This window comes from Lontra canadensis, unplaced genomic scaffold, assembly GCF_010015895.1.
Source record: "Lontra canadensis isolate GAN:19392208 unplaced genomic scaffold, GSC_riverotter_1.0 scaffold189, whole genome shotgun sequence".
Lineage (NCBI taxonomy): Eukaryota > Metazoa > Chordata > Mammalia > Carnivora > Mustelidae > Lontra > Lontra canadensis.
This window is the reverse complement of record NW_022631183.1, coordinates 691,329-714,968: the sequence shown is the minus strand read 5'-3', so window position 1 is coordinate 714,968 and position 23,640 is coordinate 691,329. Positions and strand designations below refer to the sequence as shown.

General features: G+C 56.9%; 1 protein-coding gene across 1 annotated transcript; it reads right to left on the bottom strand.

Moving 5' to 3' along the window:
• Positions 1-343: 343 nt before the first annotated feature.
• On the bottom strand, positions 344-3,517 carry CXXC5 (CXXC finger protein 5). Its single transcript, XM_032847460.1, has 2 exons — positions 2,552-3,517; positions 344-938 (listed from the first exon to the last, which is right to left on the bottom strand). Exons 1-2 carry the CDS (start codon positions 3,458-3,460, stop codon positions 894-896), a joined length of 954 nt encoding a protein of 317 aa, XP_032703351.1. The 5' UTR covers positions 3,461-3,517; the 3' UTR covers positions 344-893.
• Positions 3,518-23,640: the final 20,123 nt, after the last annotated feature.

Here is a 23,640-nt window from a genome sequence, read left to right as displayed (position 1 = left end):
CCGGGGCACCCACACCCACCGGCAGGGGGCCACGCGAAGAAGCCCTTTCTTCTGTGGCCATCAGCAAGGCCAGAAAAAAAGGACTTATTTTCTCTAAGGGCAGTAGCCAGGATCAGAAATATCGAGACATGGGCTCCCCAGATCTCAACAGAGAAAGGAACAGAACTTTCATTTTCGCAAAATCATCGTCGGGGTGGGGATCCCTTCTGGGGACCGGGAGTACAGCGTAGGCGGCCTGGGAGTGGGTGGGCTGCCCCCCACCCCGCACCTCCACCCCCGCACCCCCCCCCCCGAGCTCCTGGCTGCAGCTCTGCACGCGTGGATGGATACAGAGGGACTTCGGTACGGCGCCATCGACATTCTCTTTATAAACGTGAGTGGATTCTCCAGGCAAACTATGCACTATTTCATGGTCGGAAAGAATCAAAGGAAGTTTAAATGAGGGTGGAGTTAAACTGTGCTAAATTACAGTAGTGCTTATTAGTAACTAGATTTCAAAAGGTTACAGAAAATTTACATTCTCTACACAAAAACCGCATCTCCTGCACAGACAACATCGACATCGACACAGGAAGGAAACTGATTGTCCATTCTTTGCCCAGGAAGTCTCGGTACTTTATAGATTCATCTCTACCTCTTTTTTGTTGTTGTTGTTGTTGTTCTTCCGAAAAAGCAGTTAAAACTTTTTTTTCCTTTTTCTTTTTATACTAGGGACGTGGAGATGTTAAAACGACAACAAAAAATATATATATAAAAACAGGAATGAAATCTGTGAGAGAATATTTTTGGTTCTAAAGACGGGTGCATCCGTTTGTCTTCGCCCGAATCCCTTGCCGGAGACCACACGAGCAGTGACATTGCACGGAGAGGGCAGCTTTGGGTTCCCACCGCCGTCACTGAAACCACCGGAAGGCAGCTCCCGTCGGAAGCATCACCTTCTGGCGGGGGCGGGAGACAAAAACAAGGAGAGAGTTCAGTCAGGGTCCGGCGGGACCTGGTGCAAAGACGCTCCCCCGTGGATGGCCTCATGGCGGAGGGATGGGCCTGGAGTAAAAGGCAGCCACCCCATGGAGGTCCTGCCATCCTGCCCGGGCCAGAGAAGAAGGCTTGGCCCGTGGGGCCGCTGGAGGGCCCGGAGCACCCTGAGGCCCCCTGAGCCACTGTGTCCAGGAACCCTGCTTCCAAACAGGAAAACCCAATCCCTTGGTCCAAAGGCCACGAGCGCCAGGTGGCTGTGGTGCATCAGGGGGCTGTGTACGTGGTTCTGCTGATTTAGCAGGGAGCGTGCGCACTGGAGGCCTGTATGGACGTGCGCCTTGAGCTGTGCTACGGTGGGTAGTAGTGTGTGCAGCCGGGGTGGGGAGGAAGGATATTGGCTGTGTTAAGTAAGAGGCTACATCTATAGCTAAGACTGGACTGGGCGGGGAGGGGGGTGTCTGTGTGTGTGTGTCCACATGAGATGTCAGCGGGTGCCTTTGTGTGCATATAGGTGTGTTCTCTGGGCAGAAGAGCAGATATATGAGGTCTGGGGCCTGCGGGTGGGTAGCAGCCACAGCTGGGATGTCATTATTATTTTCCAACCATTCTGAACATTTGTGTCCGGCCCACTCATAGAGGGGCGGGGCCGGGGCTGGGACAGCAGGCTGAAAAGATGCTTTTGTACCCAGGCCTGGCACCACCACTAGACTGCCACGGCTGGGGGCACAGGGACAAGCTCTGCCATGAGGGTGGAGAGAAAGCAGCATGGGAACCCTTCTGCCGGTTCTAAGCCCCTTCCTGTTTGGGCTGCCTTGGCCTTGACCGTGTGGCTATGTGGTGATTTCCCCACAAAGCCAATCATGCCAAAGTGGACAGGCCTGGCCTATACCCCAGGATCACAGCCACCCCCTCACCCTAGGCCCACAGGACCCCTGGCCGTTTTACCTACGCAGCCAGACTGACCTTGAGGCCCCCCAAAGACCCGATTTCTGTCAATGACATACCTAGACACAGGGTTCTTCCAGGCCTCAGGCCAATGAGCACCAGGGTGGCCTTAGGGGAAAGGCTGGGCTCTGAAGGGGTGAGTGAAGGGCTTACCCTTAAAAGCCACATGGTCCACAGGACAGAACCCTTCACGTGGGACAAGGGAGAGCCCCAGAATCTCAGGGCACAGACTGAAAGCTTTAGGACACATCTGAAAGTCAGAAACTTGGACCTATAAGGAAACCTCAATGGCTGGCCCAAAACTCCAGGAAGGGGTTCAGAATCCCCGGGCCTGGCTGCAAAGGCCAGGCCCCCACCTGGAACCTGCTGCCTGCCTTGTCCCCACCTGGAACCTGCTGCCTGCCTTGTGAACTATGACCTACTGAGATCTCAAGATGTGGCTCTTTCTGGGTGGTGAACTGGTGTCTGGGAGCCTGCTCCAGAACCCCTGGGCCCAGGGGTCAACTGGCTGAGTGGCCCCCAGACACTGGCCCAGGCAGGAAAAGTAGGGCCGGGGGTGGGGCGGGGCTGGGTTCAGACTGTCGGCCAGACACAGGAGCCCACACACCTCCCTCTAAGGCGTCGTTACCTCCAGAGCAGCGGAAGGCTTCTTTTTGAGTTCCTCACATTTTCTGAATTTGCAAATCTGATGGCCAGTCTTTCGGTTCCTACAACTGCTGCACTGCTCGCAGTTGATGCGTCGCCGGCAGGGCGCGCACATGCCGCAGCGTTTCCGCTTCTTCTTGCCCGAGCTGATGGCGGAGGCCAGCTCTCCCTGCATGGGGTACTCGGCCAGGCCGGCCATGTGCAGCGCGCTCTCGGCCAGGAACACGCCGGCCGGGGTCATGATGAAGAGGCCCGGGTTGATGGGGAAGGCGCCCAGGTAGGGGAAGTCGGACTGGCCATTGAGGGCCTCGGCGCCTGCCACAGCCTCCATGTCGGGCAGGCCCGCACCCGCCTCGCTCATCAGCGGAAGGTGCTCCTGCACCACGCGCTTCAGCATCTCCGTGGACTGCGCGAACTGCTGCAGCGTCAGCTGTCCCTCGGCTGCCAGCTCCGTGGCCCGTTCTGCCTTGCTCAGCAGGCTGGCCACAGCACCACTTTTGTGCTTTGAGGTAGGGTTGCTTTTGTCCACGGCCATGGCCGCCGCCAGGTCGTGCCCATTGGCCAACAGGGAGGCGGCTGCAGCAGCGGCGGCAGCCTTCTCGGCGGCCTCGCTGCCCATCATGCTGCCGCCGCTGCCACCACTGCCCCCAAAGGAGGAGTAGTGGGAGAGAGGGCGGGAGCGGCGCAGGCTCTTGTTGAGGGGTTCGCTGATGATGCCGCTCTTGTTCCGACGCTCGGGGGGCGGCGCGTCCTCTGCGGCCACTGAGGCTGGTGCGGCTGCGGCCACCGCTGCGTTCTTGTCGGCCCCTCCTGCCTTGGGGCCGCTGCCGCCACCGGTGTTGCTGCTGCTGCTGCCACCACTGTCCTGGGGGCTACTGCCAAGGCTCGACATGGTGGGGCCGAGGCCCAGAGCCCACTGCTGGGGGCGGGGGGCTGCCAACTGCGGGGGGCGGGGTGGTCCACGGACGAGCGCCGGGCCGGCTGCCCACAACTGAGATGCCTGGTGGGCCCTGCTGCTCAGGGCAGGCACATGGTCAGCTGTCCACGTGGAAGGGTCTTCACTCTGTCGGGACAAGAGGGCACAGGGTCAGGGCGGAGGTAAGCATCTCCTTCCCCCACATCCCCACCAGGACTAGCCACGGTATTGCCATTTTAACAGACGCAAGCCCTGCTGGGCATTTATCACGTGCTGGACCCAACATGGTTAGGTACTTTTTACATGTATTGTTTCCCCCCCCCCAAGATTTCATTTAGAGAGACAGAAGGAGACAGAGAGAAAGCGAGCGAGCATGAGCAGAGAGAGGAGCACAGGGAGAAGGACGAGCTGAGCACGGGGCCACATGTGGGGCTCGATCCCACAACCCTGAGATCATGACCTGAGCTAAACTCCAGTCAAACGCTTAACTGACTGAGCCACCCAGACGCCCCTCTCTGTACTATTTCAGTTAAGACTCACAAGCACATTTCGTAGTAGTAGCTATTTTACACAAGGGTTAGAAGTGGCCATGAATATACAGTTACCAAGTGTCATGGCAGAGGCTCAGCTCGGATCTGTACAGCTCAGATCTCTGGCCAGTTCTTCCTGGGCTAGGGGGGTAGAAAAGAACTGGAAATGTCTGTTAACCTCAGAAGGTTATAAAGTCACCTTCTGCTTCCTAATCTTCCTTCTCTGACTCATCTACAAAAGGATTTGGAATAACCTCTGCAAAGTTTGAAGGTGTAGACCAGAAATCGATGCCTGGGTGGCTCAGTTGGGGGCGGGGGGGGGGGGTCTGACTCTTGATTTCGGCTTAGGTCATGCTCTCAGGATCCTGGGATACAGCCCTGCCGGGCTCTGCGCTCAGCAGAGAGGCTGCTTTAGAGTCTCTCCCTCTGCCCCTCCACCTGCTTGTGCTCCTACTATGCGTGCTCACTCTCTAAAGTAAATAAATAAATCTTAAAAAAAAAAGTAGTCTGGGAAGCTGCTCTCAGGCTCTCATTTGTCAATTCCTAAATACATATGGATTGTCTGAAGGCTCTGACAAGTCCTGCAAGGAAAGGAAACTGACTTTAAGAGGTTGCCAAATAGAGCACAGAATCCTTATTTCAAGGAGCATGTATCCTCCTGCTAGAGGGCAGGCAGCACTGTGCCACAGGATAAGCCATCTCCTATAAGAGTAGGGGGACATGCTGTGCACATATTGACACACGCTTCCTTCTCACTCTCAAAAACAGTCATCACTACCTCAGACCCCACTCTTGTCTCTACTTAGGCTTCCCCGCTGTGCTTCAGCCTGGCTCCCAGATGGGTCTGGGATGAGGTCCCAGTGAGAGCCCAGGGGCAGGCTGTGGGCAGGAGGGGCCTCTGGCTGGTGCAGGCTGGGAATGAGAGTGGGTGTTACCCTCCAGGGAACAGAGTCTATTCTTTGGCCACAACCACATTTCTGAGGTGCCCCTTCCTAGGACAAGCATGCTCTGCTCAAGCCCCAGGATTAAGGGCTCCTTGGCCAGGCTCCTTGGCCAGGAACTCTGGAAGGAACTGTCCAGAAGGAGTGGAGTGGCAGATTCCTCATCAGTCCTGGCTCTCTAAGGTCCCTTCCCTGCCTGCCTGCCTGCTGTGGCCCAGCAACCCTGGGGGGGAGGGGGAGAAGACCGGAGAAGAGGGCCCAGACTGAGCAGCTGGTGGCTCAAGGGGGGAGGCGCACATCTGGCTGGGCCTGTCCCGCCCTAGCCTTGGGGGCGGCACACATACATCTTTGTCCCCAGGCAACCCCACCATCCCCCAAGTCACAGGACTCAGCCAGGGCCTGGTCCCTGGGAGGTCATGTAGTCCAACCTTCTGCACTTCCAGAGGAGGAAACTGAGGCCCTGAGCTGTCAGGGCCCCCTGCTCTGGGATTGCTAAGGAGTGGCCACAAGGAGAAGCAAGTGTAGGAGAAGGAAAAGCTCCATCTGAGTGAAGCAAAGATGGCAGGCTTCAGCAGAGAGTCAGATGCTCCCTGCCTTTCCCTAGAGGGCAATGGCCCCATGTACACCCCTTCCTAGTGAAGGTAGATGGGTGGTAAGGAAGGGTGGACCAGCTGGCATATTCCCAGGACAAACCCAGGAGGGCCTGGCAGGGTGTCAGGCTGGGCTGGGGGTATCACAGAGGTCAGTGTTGTACTAAGAGGAAGAGGCTCACGTAAGATAGCTATGCTCCATCTCACCTGCTAATGCCTAAGCCCAGGGTGGCTCTTGAGACCCTCCTTCAGAAATCAGCACCCTTCTAGACAGCAGTGATCCTGGCTAGGTGTCGGAGACTAGGGCCAACAACCGTCACCCCATCTGAGCTCAAATACTCTGTCCTGGAGCACAGGGTGCCCGCAGGCCCAGACCCGGTGAGCAAAGACAGGAGGAGGAGGCAGGAGCCCTTGGGTTGGAGAGGTGGGAGAGAGGCAGGGAGGGGAGCAGCTTGCGCCCTAGCCCCCCTCTGTGTCCCCGCCTCTGCGGCCTGCTGGCTGGTGGCAGAAATCGATAGCTGCATTAACGCTGCTCTTGCTCTCCTCCCTCCCCCCTCCCGGCTCCGGGATCTGGCTCGGTGTGCAGGGCGGGCAGGTCAATTAGAAGTCAGCTCCCTCCAAGACGGGGACTGCGTTCAGGGCCGGAGCTCTGGCTCAGTCTATCTGCTTTTGTCTCCATCCTGAGTCTTGTAGTAGGGACCAAACCTCATATTCTGTTTAGCTCTGGCCCTTCTCTGAATCTCTCCGATCATTTTTCTTTTCTTTTTCTTTTTCTGTCCTTCCTCAGGAACTTCCCTCTCCCAGCCCCTCAGGGTCCTGGGACCTACTGAGCTATGGAGCAGAGGACATGATATGTCATCAAACAGGTGTTGCAGGCAGACGCTGGTTTCCCAGCTGCAGAAGGTGGGGAGTAAACAAGGGGGACTGGCACCCAGGTGAACTTCTGTCCTCAAACCCCAGAGTGGGGCAGATACCAACATCTATTTAGTCCCAAGGCCCGGTCTCTAAGCTTGTTCTAAATTTGCCCCTATATCTGGCTCATCTTTCTCCTTTAGACCCTGGGAAAAGCTGATGATCTGGTCCCAGTGGACCACTGATCACAGGGTTTGTTTGCCCTACTCAAGGTAGGGAAGGACGTAAGACCTTCTTTCTCCCAGGCGCCAGCCCCCTACTGCAAGGCACACAGCAGCCCCCTCCCAGACCAGGAAGGGCCTGGCAGTGCCCAGGCAGCAGGGGAGGAGCTGGGGTTGCGTTGAAGCGGAGCGGGAATGAGCGGGAGGGAAAGCTGGCGGGCAGGCGGGCGGCGGCGGGCGCATCCATCATCGGCCCTGCCAGGAACGCATCCAGCCCCCAAAAAGAAATACTGCGCCTGAGGAGGGACAACAAAGGGCTCCGTTTCATCAGCAATGCGGAGCCAGCGCCCCGCCGCCCTGCCAGCCGCGGTCAGCCCACAAAGGACCCCTTTGTCCATGCAGGAGCCGGGCCGGCCGGGAGCTGGGACCAGGGGCTGACGGGCGGGGACAGAGCAGAGGGAGGGGGGTGAAGGGGGAACCAGTCCTGAGGGCGGGGGGGCAGAGGGGGACACGGCGGCAGAAGAACAGAGACAGGTGGTGCAGATAGAGGATCATGAGACAGAGAACTTGAGGGGCGGGTCAGAGAAAGAGGGACTTGGACAGGGCAAAGGGTCAAGGTTAGAGAACAGAGCCTCACGGAAGCAGAAAACAGAGGGACTGGGCTCAGAGAGATCCAAGGCTCCTAGCCCAGCTTGGAGACTTGAGGGTCTGACAGACATGGAAATAGCGCCGAGGAGAATCCTAGACTCAGGGGCCTGGGGACCAAGAGAAAGCGGTTGGACATGCCCGTGGCTCTGAGAGGAAGGCAGGGGCCTGGTGGACCCCAGCCCACTCTGGCCCAAGGCTGCAAAGCAGAGACTGATAGGGAGGAGGCTGAGGGTCAATGGGTTCTTGGCCTCAGGGCCTGGTCTCGGGCCCCAACCTCCTATGGGCGCTAGCTCCCTGGCTAAGATGGGAAGACAGGCAGGCAAAGTTGGAGCCACCCTCCTGACACTGGGACCATCCCCCTGCCTCCCAGGTTCAAGCCAGCCGCAGAAGACACAGAGTCACCCCTCTCCAACCAGCTCCCAGCACCAAGTGACCTCAGAGTCCCATTAACTAAGTAAACCTATCAGTAAGCATTTAGTGAGCACTGACTGTATCCTCCTGCCCTGTGCTCCTAAGCTTTACATGGAAACCTGGGAAATAGAAACTATTAAGCAGGGGCGCCTGGGTGGCTCAGTGGGTTAAGCCTCTGCCTTCAGCTCAGGTCATGATCCCAGGGTCCTGGGATTGAGCCCCGAATTGGGCTCCCTGCTCAGCAGGGAGCCTGCTTCTCCTTCTCCCTCTGCCTGCTGCTCTGCCTACTTCTGCTCTCTCGCTCTGTCAAACAAATAAATAAATAAACATATTAAAAAGAAAGAAAAAAAGAGAACTATTAAGCAGTTTCACAGGCGAGGAAATTGAGGCTCAAACAAGATCAAACTGTCAGGCCAAGGTCAAATGACTGGTTAGAATTTGAACCCAGAGCCCAAGTATGAGTCACTCTGCTGTGTGACCACCTTTGCTCTACCTATGCAACTGACAAAGTGGCCCAGGACACGGTGACCCATCTGTCCCAAGACTGCCCCCCCCACCGGGTTGTTACCGTGCCTGTCACCTTTATGTGGATGGGGGGCGAGTTGTCACAGACCCCAGGGGAGTGTCTTCACCTGGGGGGCTTGGAGATGCCCAGGCAGGAACCCGGAATGCTGGGCCAGCGATGTCATAATACCAGCTGTCAATGAGGTCGCCAGAGGTGATGGTAATGCCCTCACTCCACCCTGAGCCCCAGGGGAACCAGGACACACCCCCCAGACAGAGCCTGAGCTCTTCAGGCCAGACAGCAATGAGGGAAGAGGCCTGGGGGTGGGAGGTAGGGATGTCCGCACACAGACATGCACACAGGTGGCCCACAGTGAGATGTTCTAGATGTTCAGTTGCACCCGCCCCCCTCCTCTTGATTAACCAACAGCAACCCCATGCCCTGCAGTACTGGGGAGACAGTGGAGGATTCGGACTGAGCACTGCCCGGAAAGGAGCACACAAGGGCTGGGCCAATGGTCACATGAACCAATATGAAATGAGCGCGGGAAGGCGACCAAATGGAGTACTGGAGGCCTTTCTGGAGGAAGGAACTGCTAGCCTGTGACTTAAAGAGGAGGGGAGGTTACCAAAGGGGACATGAGCCTGAAATAGTTCTTAAGAAAAGAGGAAGAGGGGGCGCCTGGGTGGCTCAGTGGGTTGAGCTGCTGCCTTCAGCTCAGGTCATGATCCCAGGGTCCTGGGATCGAGCCCCGCATCAGGCTCTCTGCTCAGCAGGGAGCCTGCTTCCTCCTCTTTCTCTCTGCCTTCCTCTCTGCCTACTTGTGATCTGTCTGTCAAATAAATAAATAATATCTTAAAAAAAAAAAAAAAAGAAAAGAAAGAAAAGAGGAAGAGGGGAGCCCGGCCGGCTCAGTCGGGAGTGCACGCAGTGGAACGTGGGGCTTTTGATCTTGGGGTGGGGAGTTTGAGCCCCACGTTGAGGGTAGAGTTTACTTTAAAAAAAAAAAATGGGGAAGAGGGTGTGAGGTATGGTCGTGAGGCTGGCAGGGTCCCAAGTGGGCAGGGCATTGAGGCCAAGGGTAGGATTTTTTAAAAACAGCTTTATTGAGGCATGGTTTACACACTATAAAATTTATCCATTTATAAGTGTACAATTCAATGATTTTTAATAAGTTTACAGAGTTGTGCTACATCACCACCATAGCCAAGGGCAGGGTCTGAGCAAGGTGCCATCCCTCTCTTGCTCCTTCGCTGGCTAGAACAAACTTCCAGCCGTCCTTCCTGCTGAGGGAAGGTTTCCTGGAGGAGGGTGCATTCCAGTGGGTCCTTGAGGATCCCAAGCCAGCGGCCTAGCACGGCACACCATTCTGCCATTGTCTGGGCGGGCCAGCACTGCCGACTTGCACACCCCATCTAGCTCTTCACACACCTCCCTAACTTCCCTGTGCACTTTTTTTTTTTTAAGATTTTATTTACTTATTTGACAGAGAGAGAGAGATCACAAGTAGGCAGAGAGGCAGGTGGGGGGAGAGGGGGAAGTAGGCTCCCCACAGAGCAGGTAGCCCGATGCAGGGCTCAATCCTAGGATCCTGAGATCATGACCTGAGCCTAAGGCAGAGGCTTCACCCAGTGAGCCACCCAGGCGCCCCTCCCAGTGCACTTCTGACATTCCTGTTACACCCTCTTCATGACCCTCCACCCACAATGGTGGCTGGTCTTCTTGGCCTCCGAGGGAGTGGAGATGGACAGACGGATGGTGGGCAAGCCAGTGGTGATGAAGAGAACAGACCACAGGCTCTGGTGGCTGAACTGAGCTGAGGCTGAGCAAGCTGGGGAGGCAGGGGGTGGGGGCGTCATCTCTGATTTCCATAATTCAGCCTAGGGACTTTCCAGAAGGGGAAAGAAGCTCCACTCAGGCCCAAGGCAATGCACATGGAGACACTGGCCTTGGAAATGGGAGAAAGACAGTCCTCACCCAAGAGCACAGGGCACATCTCCAACTACAGATGAACACGCAGGAGCACACACGGACCACTACTAATACCCAGTAGATGGCCTGGGGCAAGGCCTGCCCTCAACACTATTAGAATCTCCCTAAGACAGAACAGGGGGCTAGAATCCTACTTCCCTGACCCTCTTAGAACCCTCCACCTAAGGCAGACACAACCCTATTGCCTGAAGAAGGAAACAGGCTAAAGAAAACCCCAGGAGTCCATAGGGCTCTATTCTCCCTTACAGAGCTCCCCAAAAACAGTTGGAGGGGGTCAGCCCATGTTATGGAAAGGAACACTGAAGCCCCAGCCAGGAGGTATGCCCCGACCTGGGGCTCTAGGGAGTGATCTGGGACACCTCTGATAAAGACAAAAGCTTCCCCACCAGGCACCTCAGTCAGGCCAGGTTCCCTCTCTACAACAGTCAAAGGATCAGGAAGGCCCTTTCCTCTGGGTGACCTTGGCATATGGCCTCATAGAGTCTTTCTCTAGATGCAACATGGAACCAGGAGGATAAGTTACTATGTTAAGGAAGGAGGACTTCCTGAGTGCCAGACGCTGGATGCCTTGTCTCACTGTCTCTTCCTACACACCTTCTGAAGGAGGACGATGATTGGCCCATTTAGAGCAAGCAATTCGATAAGCAGTTGTGAGGTAGGGAAAAGGGTTGCCCTCTCCAATGGCGACCCTCTGGATCTAGGCTAATGTTTCCCAAAGTAATATCTGAGCTGACATCAACCTGGGGTCAGGGCCACGCACTAACTTAGGATCTCCCTCCTGGTGGACAGGGGAGAAAAGCTAGCTCAGAGATAATTGGGCCAAGGAATTAGAAGAGGAGGGATCTGTCCTTTCAGGGCTTGTGTGTGAGGAGCAAGGGTGTTAACAGGACAATTCAGGGGACCAGAACTCTAACGTCTAGGTTTGTGGCTCTATCCCGTCTCTTCCTGTTGATCTGACTGTGCCCTTCCTTCCCCACAGTGAGCCTCAGTTTCCCATCTGTAAAATGGAGCACAGTTCTTACTCCTCACCCCATTGTGATCCCTGAGGGGTCCATGAGGAAAACAGTAGAGTCACAAGAAAAAAGACTCCAGATGGTGACCCCCTCCAACCCCACAAATCCCAGAGGACCTGAATCTGCCCATGAAGTGATCTGCAGACATGGAAACTGAAGTCTGGAGAGGTTTTGAACAGGTCCTGGGGCTGAGACCCTATGAGGCCTGTTGGGGAGAGGGGCATCTAGGTCCTTCCCAGTGCTATCAGCTCCCCAGAGAACATGATAATCACAGACCCTCGTGTTGCACACTCACTCTACCAGTATTGTGCTAATTTACACACATCTTCTCACTGAATTTCTTCCGTAACTCTTTAACTAGTATTGTCACCCATGTATAGATGAGGCCACTGAGACTCAGGGAAGTCAAGTCACCTGCAGAAGGTCACAAGGTCAATAAGCAGCAAAGGCAGGATTTGAAACCAGGTCTGTGTGACTCCAAGGCCTGGCTCTCCAACACTGGCCAAGGCTCTGAGGGACCGGGAAAGGGGAATCATGGCAGGAGGTTGAGGTCCAGTTCAGCCCAGCCTAGGGGTTCTGGGGTGGGCGGCTCTTGGGCTCTGGGCAAAACATGTGACAGCACTGTTGCAGGGAAGTCTGCAGCTGTACCCTAAGGCCCAGGAAAAGACAGGGGAAGGGGCTGCGGGTGGGCCGGACGGGCCAGGCTGGGCCAGAGCTCCGGGCATTCCGGCGGCCTCCGCAGGAAGCAGAATGGGACGGAAACCGGCTCCTGCCTCCTCCCCCAGAATCCTGTGGGCAGCCCAGCCGGGCCGCACAGAGGCCGTCTTTGTGCCTGCCCCAAGCCGCCACCCGCGGCTGGCCCGGGGTTTTGAGTTTCCTGGGGGGGGGGGGGCGTGAGGGGCCCTGTCACTGCTAACCCTCCAGCTCCCCCTCTCAAGGGTGGTCACAGCGGTCCACAGCTGGCGGCGGAAGGGGGTGGATGGCCAGGCCTACCCCAGAGACTCTGAGGAGCCCAGAGTCTGCCCACGTCTCACACTCCCCACACTTACACACCCTGACTGGGGGCTAGTGGTGGGCAGGGACCCAGAGAGAACCTGAGAGGCCATCCCCCTGAGCCTGCCTCTCTGCCAGAACCCACATGTCCCCCCCAAAGTACCTGGAACCCCACCTCTCCCTCCATCTGGGTGTTACTGGGCCCAGGTTGGTGTACATAAAGAGGCTGGCCAGGATGGTAGGATAGTCCATCTGTCAACCGCCACTTCCCACTCTCCCGGGGGCTCCCTGGACAGAGCACATCAAGGGGGAGGCCTCAGGCTCCCTTCAGCATGTCAGGGACAAAAGCCCCTTGGGTGGTATAAATGTGCTCACAGATGGGGCGCCTGGGTGGCTCAGTGGGTTAAGCCTCTGCCTTCGGCTCAGGTCATGATCTCAGGGTCCTGGGATCGAGTCCCGCATCGGGCTCTCTGCTCTGCAGGGAGCCTGTTTCCTCCTCTCTCTCTCTCTCTCTCTCTCTCTGCCTACTTGTGATCTCTCTGTCAAAAAAATAAATAAAATCTTTAAAAAAAAAAAAAAAAAAAAAAAAAAAAATGTGCTCACAGAACACTGGGCCTCAGGGAGTGAGTTCTGGCTAAAGTGCATACGGTGAGGAGCACCACCACCAACTAGATCTGTGTTGTGTCCACTTAAAAGGTGCGTCAGATAGTGTACACGCTACATGCACGAGTGCGTGTGTGTGTGCGTCTGTGGTGGGGGCGGTGGGTGTGCCCAGGTGTATGTGCAGACTCAGACAGCACCCTGTGGGTTGCAACACTGATGTATTCACAGGGCTTATATGCCAGTACAGGAGAAGGTCTTTGTGTGACCTCCTCATGTGTGCACGTGGAATGTGTGCTAGCTACACCCCCGGATGTTAAGTACATGCCTGAGTGTGCGTATGTGTATGCTACAGTGGTTTACATGAAGGCTGGATTTTTGTGGGTTCTTCTGGTCCATGAGCGTCAACACACTGTTGCCACGTGTTTACCAGTGTGTGTATGCACACACACGTGTGCGCACACATATGCGTGTGCACACACTGTTGAGTTGTATCAGGGCTTCTGGGGGTTCTGAGGTGCAAGTGTGGGGCCCAATTGGGATGCGGATGGTGCAGACAGGAACTGATGCCAGGTGCTGGGGCCCCTATGGAAACAGGAAGCTGCCCACAGGTGTGCCGGGGCTGTGGTGGGGGCTGGGCTCCACCCACGTTCAGTCTGTCCCCCTGAGAAACCAACCTAGGGTTCCATCAGCCGAAAGCCTGTCCCAACCATGAGGGAGTCACCTTCCTTGCCTGTCTGCTGTTCAAGACCGAACAGCTCTGACCAGCGTCTACCCGCCCGCCTGGCCTGAGTATGGAAAAAACTGGAAAACAAAAGCCCCCAGACTGCGGGCCCTCCCTGCAGAGGCGTGGGGGAGGCAGCAAGAGGCAGGAGGTTGAGGAGGAAGGAGGGAGGTGTCGCCGCAGCCCCGGAACACAAAAATAATGAGGCGAGAGGGGCCATGGGGCCGAGCCGGCTGGTTCCGGAGTCGCTATCTGACCTTGACAGATGCCACAGCTGGGCGCCTGGAGAGGAGCCTCGCCACGGTGCTAGAGAACACCCTCCACCCCCTGCCACCTCCCCCAGGCCAGGTCGATGGATGTCCAGGCAGGCCCCAGCCACAGGCAGCCACCCCACCAGGCAGGAGAAGGGCGGCCTCAGAGGGTGTCCCAGTTGGGGGGTGGGGGGAGGGTACAGAGGCAAGGGAGTGGGGGCAGGGCACTGGAGGCAGCACTGTGGTCTCCCGAGGGCACCCCAGTCCTCAGGTGTGGCTACATTTGTGCGAAACACAGAGCGTGCCATTGTGCTTGTGTCGCTGTGAGGCTGAGTGTGTGTGCAGAAGGGAAGCAGAGTGTGACTGTGTGTGCGACAGAGACAAAGATCATACTTGTATGTGTCCTTGGGGTCACACAAGGCTGGAGAGTCAGGCTGATGTCCCTGAAATGGGTGTGGCCACACCACTCAGGGGTGGGCACCGATCACTCCCCTGCCCCCTTCCAGAGCCACAGCTGTCCTGGAGGATGTAAGCCACGCTGGGGCCAAAGGAGGGAAGGAGGACAAAGAGAGCCACAGGCCCCACCACCTCCAAGTTCTGTCACATGCATATGGAGCCGAGCCGCCCCTGCGGGCCCTTCCCGGCCTATTCTCTCTCCCACTGTGGTGGTGGTCTGCAGCCTCAGCGACGGACACCAGGCTGGGCACCACCACTCTGGGGACACCCATGCGGGCCTGGGTGTGAGCTACAGGAGGGGATGCTGGGCTGGAGGCGGATTAACAATTCCGAGCACTGGCTGCATAATTAAAAAATCATTACAGGCGGGCGGGCAGAGCCGAGTGTGAGCTCACGCTCAGAGCAGGCGGGGACACTGCCACGACGCTCCCCCTCCCACTGCCTCCCCGAGGAAAAATCCCACCTGCTAATATAATTATGGAAAAACACAAGCACAGAAATTTGGTTTCAGCGAACAACGTGCCTGAGTGCCCAGGGCCTGCCTGGCCCTCAGCACAGTGAGCAGGCTGGTCACTCGTGCCCATAGCTCATGGCAGTGAGATGGACCCTGCTGGGTCCACACTGCAGACCCTGACCTCCACCCTCTCCCAGCTCATGAAAGAGAGAGAGAGAGAAGTAGGGGTGTAGAGAGCGCAGTTCCGCAAATCCCAAATCCTGGAGAAAATTGGTCTGTCCTAAGAGTTTACAAATAGGGAAACTAAGGCTAAGGAATCTGCATAAGGTCACTGCGTTCCTGACAAAGCTGAGGAGGAACTGGATTCCCCAGGGAGGGTGCAACACCTCAGGAGCTCAGTATCCACCCCCCCCCAACCCCTTCCCCTGCTTCTCCTAGCTTCCCTCTCTCATCAGCCACCACTCTGCCACCCCCCTCCCCCATCTCTAAGAGCATCTCTCTCTCTCCCTCTCTCTCCCTGAGACTGAATGCGACTGTCCAACTATGTGCCCTAGCACCGCAGGCAGCCTCCGCACGCCCGGACCCCACCGTGGGGACGTGGGGGCGCCCCAGCCTCCCAGTTCAGGGACAGGGCGTCCTGGGCTCAGCCGGGTTAAGCCAGGCAAGCAGAGCTGGCTCCCGCCAGGAGAAACGCGGCCAGCTCTGGGGCACAGGCCCCAGAACGGCAGGAACAGCCGCCATCACCTCGGGCCTGGAGCGGGCGGAGCGGGGAGGGGAGCTGGGCCTAATTAGTCGGCCTGGGACCCGGGCGGGCGCCGGGGCGGCAGACGCCGCAGCCAGAGCCGCGCAGGCACGTCCGCGGCCGGCCGGGAGGCGGCGGGGAGCCGCGAGGACGCGGCGCCCTGAGACGCGGTGGGACGGGCGGCCTGGGAAGGACCGGGCCAAGGAGATTCCGCACCGAGCAGGCCTGCCTCCCCTCATTCCTCGGTGCCACCAGGCGCAGCAATTAGAGGCTTTCAAAGTTTGTCCTTAATTGGTTTCATTTTTGCCTCATAAATGATTCATGGCCCCGGAGGTCTGCCAGGCCGCGGGGGTGGGGGGTAGGGGGTGGAGGGGTGGCAAGGGAAATTTGGGGAGGCTTTTGCCTGGAGCCAGGCCCCCTACCTGAGGCTGGGGAGGGGATGACAGGGACCGGGGAAGCCTTGGGCAGGTGGGATCCTCCAGCGAAAATAAAAACCCAGGCCCTCTCCTTGGGGCACTAATTAGAAACTGTAACTCCTTCTCTGCAGACCCAGCTCTGTGTCCAGGCCCAGAGCCACTGCAGCTGCTGGGGCCCTGGGAGCATGAATAATAATGTAATGATAACACAGTAACAGTGTCAACAATAATAATAACCACAGTGAACACTTAAGGAGTTCTTACTAAGTTCCAGGCATGGAGGGAAGAACAAATCCGTTATTTTTTTTTTTAACCACTCTCCCACCTCCAAGCACCGCCACAGAGAACTACCAAGACTCCTATTTTACAGATGAAGAGACTGAGGCTTGGAGACCTTACGGTCTGCCCTCTGACACTCTCATGCCAGAACTCCTCCCTCCCGGCTATCAGTATTACAGGGCTCAAGGCTGGAGCGTGGAAATGCTGCCTGCCAGGTGGGTCTCGAGTGAAGTCAGGGAAGGTACCCAGGGCCTACAAAAAGACCCCAGGATGCACCACCAGCAACCACACACCCACCCAGGCCAAGTTAGCTCTGCTCCTCAAAAGGCAATGTTGGCCTTGGCTTAGCAATGTCCTCACAGGGCTTTAACTGGTTTATATGTAAAACAGGGAAACAGGAGCCCTACAATCCCCATCTAGCACTAACTTCGAGCTAGGCATGGAAGCAGAGATGTCAGAGACCCCACCCTCAGGGAATGCCCAGTCTAGGGGAAAGATGGACAGACACACATAAGGGCTTAACAGTCTGTACAGAGGGCCCTGAGCACTCAGCCCATGCTGAGGGCCTAACGTGCTGGACAGAAGTGCCAGAAGTTCTTGGAGGTGAGGTGGGCAGACAAAACTGCTCCCTTCTGACCTATACCCATCTTACACGTGAGGCTCAGGGAATGGGCCTGGCCTGCTTAAACCCACGTTTATAGAATCAGTGAAGAAATTCAGAATTATCGACCACCTCAGAGTGATGTGGGATGCAAAAATGCCCAGCTCATCCTGCCCCAGATGGTCACTTTTATTCTGAAAAACTAAGAGAGGTGAGGCTTACACAATGGACTTCCGGGCCCACCTGGACCCCAGGGACGTCCTGAGGTAAGGTGCTTAACCCATCAGGGAGTTAATGCGGTTCGGAATGACTCCCCCTAGAGGGCCCCAGGGCTCTGGGCTGCTAGCTGTTGGCTCTTGGGGGCCTCCCCCAAGTATCACCTCCTTTCCAGTCCTCTAGCTCCTCTGCCCCAACTACGTGCACCAGATTCCCCACCAAAAAAAAAAAAAACCTGCTGGCCTTCTCAGGCCCTGGCGCCAGCCCAGTCCCACTGGCTCCCTGCTATCCCACCCAGCCTGGTACCAAGGACATGCACTTCAAGTGATTACACCTCCTTGGGCCTCACCACAGCCCTCTGAGTGGGCTTATGTGATCATCCCCATTTCGCAGATGAGGGAAATATCTCAGAAAAGCGAAGGCCTGACTAAGGCCACACAGCATGGAGGAACCCAGGTCCAAACCTCTTGCAAGCCCATGTTCCTCACCTTGCTGGCTTCCTGCAGGTCAGTACCCCTGACCTGTCCTAGGGGCCCATAAGGCTTCCATTTTCCCTATTTTATAGATGGCCGCCTCTTACCCCAGCCCTGACCCTTCCTCAGTCTGGACAAAGCCTGTACAGAGCCCACACTTCTCCAGACACTAGAACTTGGTCAGTCTTGTGGTCAGGGGCCCTGCCATGAAGTCCTAGGAATGGGGCCCCTATGTGCCCTAGGAATCCCTGGAGCATAGGACCTCCTGCCTCACACAACTGGGTCACTGCAAGGATTGGGGGGATGGTGGAGGAAGCCCTACTTGAACACAAAGGACAACACAAATGTCTGATGGTAGGGTGGGGGGAGGAGGCACAATGGTACGGGGGCGCCAGGGTTGGTGAGCGGGCCCCCTTCTCTTCTTTGGGAGCAAAGTCAACTTTAAGGCCCCTACCACCCACACTTGAGGAGGGGCTGCCTGTGGGAGCATTCCTCCCCTGGGAAGGAGCCGAAGCTTTGTACCCCCTACACCAGACCTGCTGGGGGACAGAGCTGAAGAGCTGGGCAAGTCACAGCTTCTCTGGGCCTCATTTGCTGTATCTGCACAAGGGACCTATACTGTCCCTTGAACCCTTTGTGTAGAAGTTTAGAGGTTTTGAAAACGGGGATTTGTAAGCAGTGGACACAACATTCAGCTGTCTGCGCGGGCTGCGGGCACTTGAGGCACTGCAGTTGGTACATAGAAGCTTGTCAATGGCTTGTCGAACATGCTAACAAGTGGCTGAGTTCTTAGAATGCCCAAGTTCACCCAGCAGGTCCGATCAACACTTCCCAGGGGCCCACTCTGGGGAAGGAGACTAGTCTGCCTCTTCCTCCTCAATGTGCGTCTGCCTGCTGCACCAGGACTGCCCAACTGGGTCACTGGGGTCCCTCTCCCCAGCCTGCCCAGGAAGCAGCACGTCTCAGGCAGGTCAGCACTGACGTCACTAGGACTGGTGGGGCGTGGAGCCTGCCACCTCCGGAACTACCAATTAATTAACTTTTTCAAATTAATTTCCCAAGCAAAATTCCATAATTACATCTATCTCCATCAGCCCGCATTGGGCAGGCCAGAGGACCCCGCCATGAGATTGAATGTGGGGTGAGAGATGACCACACCAGCTGCAGGACCAGGGTATGGAGGTGCTGGGGGTTGGGTTTCACCCCTGCAAAGCAACTGCCTGCTGTCCTTATGGATGCTGTCTGGAAGGGAAGAGAGCAGAGAAGCCAGAGCGCACCCCCACCCCAAGTCAGGAGGTGAGGGGGCTCAGGGAGACTCAGGGCTGCCCAGCTCATCCTGCTGACCCCATCCCCCTCCCCGTGCCCCCAAACCACAGTGGGTCTTGGCAGGGCCCAGTAGCAGCACAGGCACTTCGAGGCTGAGAAGGCCGAGGCTGCAGCGTTCTAATTTCCCAAAGGGGCTGAGATTAATTAGCTCACACACAGGCGCAGAGAGGGAGAGGAGAGTGGGAGCAGGGGCGGGTAGCATCGGGCGAGGAACTGGCTGGCGCCCCTCCTTGCCTGCCCAGCAGGCAGGCAGGCAGGCAGGCGGCCTTGACAGCCTGGGTGCTCTGAAGGTCAGTGGCCAAGCTGGCTGAGCCAGCAGACTGGCGCTGTCTCATTCCCAGAATCCCTGAGGACCGAAGTTGGTGGGGGTGAAGAGCAACCAAGAGGACAGCTCAGGGTATATGCAGGGGTTCCACTGTCAACACCATCAACAGAAACTGTGCCAGGTGCTCTGTCCACACTCCCTTGTTTCACTCCCACAGCGGCCTACAGAGGTAAGCACCATGGTCCACCCATCTCACAGATGAGGACACTGAGGCTCCGGGCCGAGGCAGGGAGTGAGTGTGAATGGTGAAAGTGAGACTGAAATCCAGGCTGGTCCGACTCTGGATCCCTCCACCCCCGTGGCTAGTGTGCGGGCTGCAGGAACCCTGTGTATGGGGGACCTCGGAACACCAGGCGACAGCATGTGGGTGTGTCTGACTCACTTACCCCTCCCCAGAGAAGGTGCCCGGCAGACTCTCAGTCACTTCACAGATGCAGAAACTGAGACCAGAAAAGGGAAGTGACTTGCCACACAGTCTGGGACCCTAAACCCAGAGAGTATGCCCCTCCATGTGAGACCAGTACTTAGTTCCAGAACACAAACCTGACTCAGTGACCTCTAGTGAGCCCCGACCTAGGGTCACACTGTGCCTCGTGCTATCTCTGGCTAACAGGCACACTGACTGGGGTCACCGCTGTGGCTGTCCCTGTGTATGGAAGAAGGTATCCCCAGCTCAAGGGCACTTTCTCAACTACTCTGTGCAGGACTCCCAAGAGGGGAAAGGAGGCCCTAAGAAGGTGGGAGGTTGGGGGAGGGGAGAGGTATAGGACCCTGACCCAGCCCCTAAGCGGCTCCCTCAACCCTAACAACTGAGTTTCCCAGAACTTATCTGTAAGGAGCTCCCCCAAACCCTAAGGGGTCTCAGTCTGCTCCCCCGTGCATCCCCTGAGCCCCTACCCCACTCCCAGTGCGTGTGGGAGGCTCACCCTTCCAAGGCCTAAGGAGTCAGCAGTCCCAAGGACCTTGGGCCCAAACCTAGGGAGTGCCCCGAGAAAGCAGAGGTCCCCAGGACAGTCTGGGGCTGGGCACAAGTGGGGAGGAGGCTGGCGCAACTAGGAGTATTACTCATCACGTGATTATGGAGGATGGGTAGGACCCCCACCCCACCGCGCCCACCCTAAGGCACAGATTCGGATCATAAAGTCAAAGTGGGCTTTGGAATCTGGGTTCCTCTGTAGCCCTCAGCCTAGGTGACCTCAGAGGAGTTGCCTGACCTTGCTAAGCCCATTCCATGGTCTGTGAAATGCACCCAATGACAGCCCCACCCTTGTCAAGGTCCTAGAGAGGACCTAAGTTCCCAGTGCAGCGCGGCATACAGAAGGCACTCAAGAAATGATGGCTGTTATTATTTTTACTGCCATCACCAGGCAGCAAAAGAATGGCAAGGACGGTCCAAGACAGAGGTGCCAGGTAACCTTGGTTGTGGCCCCGCTTCTGTCACTGTTTGCCTTTGAGTCTGAGCCAATCCCTGTGCTTCAGTTTCCCCAGCCCAGGGGAGAGCACTCCTCCCCCACCCTCTTCCCAGCAGGAACACAGGGGGAGACCAGCGTATGGTAGAGGTCTGAGGTTTGCAAGGAGGGCAGCACTCAGCTGTCCCAGCCCGCATGCTTCTTCTGACCATAGGAAGAACCCACCTATACATCCTGCCAACCTCCCTCCATCCTAGGCCCCAGCACAGCCTGCTCTATGTCAGCGCTCCTTCCATCTCCAATGGTCCCAACCGCCCTTTCACACGGGTGTGTGCCAGGCCCCTCACCACACTGCAAAGAACTCATTTGGCACTTGGAAGTCCCTGCTGAGTCTAACTTGTGGCCTTGCGTACTGAGGGGTTGGGGAACTGGGAATGCCCGAGAACTACAGGTGGCTCTGTTTCCTCCCATATTGTAAAGCCCTTCTGGAATGTCCAGACTACTGAGGACTCCACATTCCTTTCCCTGGATCCAACCCATTCCCATGCTTCCTCCTCCCTGCAGCCCCAGGGTCAGCCTCTTCACTTCCTCACCTCAGCACTCCCAGCTGAGAAGAGCCCTCAAGAAGGCTAAATCCAGGGGCGCCTGGGTGGCTCAGCGGTTAAAGCCTCTGCCTTTGGCTCAGGTCATGATCCCAGGGTCCTGGGATTGCCTCACATCGGGCTCTCTGCTCAGCAGGGAGCCTGCCTCCTCCTCTCTCTGCCTGCCTCTCTGCCTAATTGTGATCTGTCAAATAAATAAAAATCTTTAAAAACAAACAAACAACAACAACAACAACAACAAGAAGGCTAAATCCAAGACAGCTAATTAAGGACAACAACAACAACAACAAAAAGAAGAAGGCTAAATCCAAGACAGCTAATTAAGGAGTCCAGCTTTGGTGGAGCAGTCAGGTCGGGAGGAGGTCCGGACTCACCTGGAGATCCAGGTATGACATAGTGAGAACCACACGCCACCACCTACTTCAAGTCCTGCAGCTTTGAGACACAGATAAGACTCATACCCATTTTGTAGGTGGCAAAAGTGAGGTCAGAGTGGCCCATGATTGCAAAGTAGGCAGTGACCAAGCCAAGTTTGGAGCCTAAGCCTGTCCAACTCCAGAGTCCAAGGCTCAGGGGACATCCAGTCCTCCTGACTGGCCACTGCTGTTTGTTTACTTCAGGATGCCTGGGTCCCTCTCCCCTCCCTGACCACTGTCTAAGCCTTTGTGAAGGAGCTAGCCCGGGCCCGAGTCCTTAACAGTCACCTGTCCCTTGAACCTCCCAGTCACCTGTCCCTTGAACCTCCCTGGGCTCTCTCAATCCTGCAGACCCAGAATGATCTGTGGTCTGGATGTTGGGTGGCTGTGTCTAAAGGGCTTCACAACCATGAAGTCAGTCCCATCAGACTCAATTCTCCCACCTGAAAACTGGTGTTTTCTTCAATGTATGAAAAAGAAGTATGCCCTCAGTTCTGCCCAGTCCAGGGAAGGCAAGCCCCAGAAGCTTACAGGCTCCCTGAGGGCATCCTACCAACCCAGCAGCCCAGCCCCTCCTTGTATTCAGGTCAGCTCTGTACCCATTTTGCAGGCCAGTAGACTAAGAACCAGGAAATATGTCTGAATTCTAAGTCTCAGGGTACTGCATGCAAGGTGGGGGAGATAATAAGAGACAAGGGAACAGAGAAACGCACATGCCAGGGTGAGCAGGCAGGGTCCTGGGGCACAGCCCACTAGGTCAAGGGGATCCCTTCCCCCATTTCCAGCACCCCCCAATCTCCCAAGGAACTGGCCCCCTCAGTGGGGGCAGCAGCTGGCCACTTGGCACTTGGCGGAAAACTGATTTTCCACAGATTTTCTTTTTCAGACCTTTCCTCTTCCTGGTTCCTCTGCACCTCTCCCCCACTAACCCCCAACCCGCTCTGAGTTCCCCAACCTGGAGGGCAGGATGGGTTTAATACTTTCAAGCCCGAGACTCGGACTTCCTCCCCCAGAGAAGGCCAAGCCAGCCTGGGGAATGGCAGAAAACACCCATGTTCTGGCATGCACCTTAGAATCCAGTGGACTCTCCATGGCCAAGGATCAGGCCTCTTTCGTGTGACCCTAACGGGGGGGATGTGGATACGTGGAGCCCCAGCTGTGCTGTGTGTGTGCATGCACACGTGTGTGCACACACAGACCAGGCTCCGCTGTGTTGGTGCTCCGGGCCCAATCCTAGGGAACCGTGTGGCTGTGGGCTCCTGCCTGAGGATGGAGCAGACCTACAACTGCTTGACTGGAGTGGGGTCTGGGGTCCTCTGGGGAGTCCAGCACGCCCACATGTGACTCTGTATGTCCATCTGCATGTTTGCCAGAGGCTGTGAGTGTAAGCATGATCACGCTTCCGGGGTGGCCACGGCTTATGTGACCTGGCCTGTGCCGTGTGTGTGAGCTGTGTGCACTGGGCTATGTGGAACTACGTGCGCCAAGTGAGCGTGTCTGTCCCAAGCGTGTGCCCCGGGGTGTGCCGTGTGGGGAGTGCGTGAGCGCACTCTGTCTGCCAGGCCCCAGGGCCTCGTGGGGCTGCTGGGGATGGGGTGACTCACGTCTCCTGAGCTCATCCTGCCGCCTGCCCGCCCAGCTCACCCCGCTCTGCTGGGCTCATGGCCGACAGCGCAGGGTGGGGGTGGGGGGGTAAGGTAAGGGGAGGCACAGGCAGACACGGCAGGGAGGCTGGCTTGATAAATAACCTGCAGCTTCCCTAGGCCTTGGAGAATGGGAGCCTGCAACACAGAGAGAAGCGGGGAGCTAGGGGAGGCAGCCCCGGCCCCCACGGCTCCGGCTGCCCTGGCCCCCACAGCCCAGGCTGCGGCTCCGGTTCCTGTTTCATCGAAACCTGAGCTGGGAAAAGCCTATCGGGTCATCTTGCCTGTCCCGCCGGCCGCCAGGCCCAGGCAAGCTGCCCCTCAGGGGACAAGCCCGCAGCCTGGCCGCCCAGCCAGTGGGTGGGTGGGTGGGGGGAGGATATTTCTGTCCAGACTAAATGCAGCTTCAGGCCTCTGTCTGCCCCCCCACTAACAGCTGCTCCCAGGGGCCCCCTGGCTCTGCAGGGCTGACTAAATATAGTCCCCCCCACCCCAGCAAACCCCCCAAGTTCACCTCTTCCTACTGG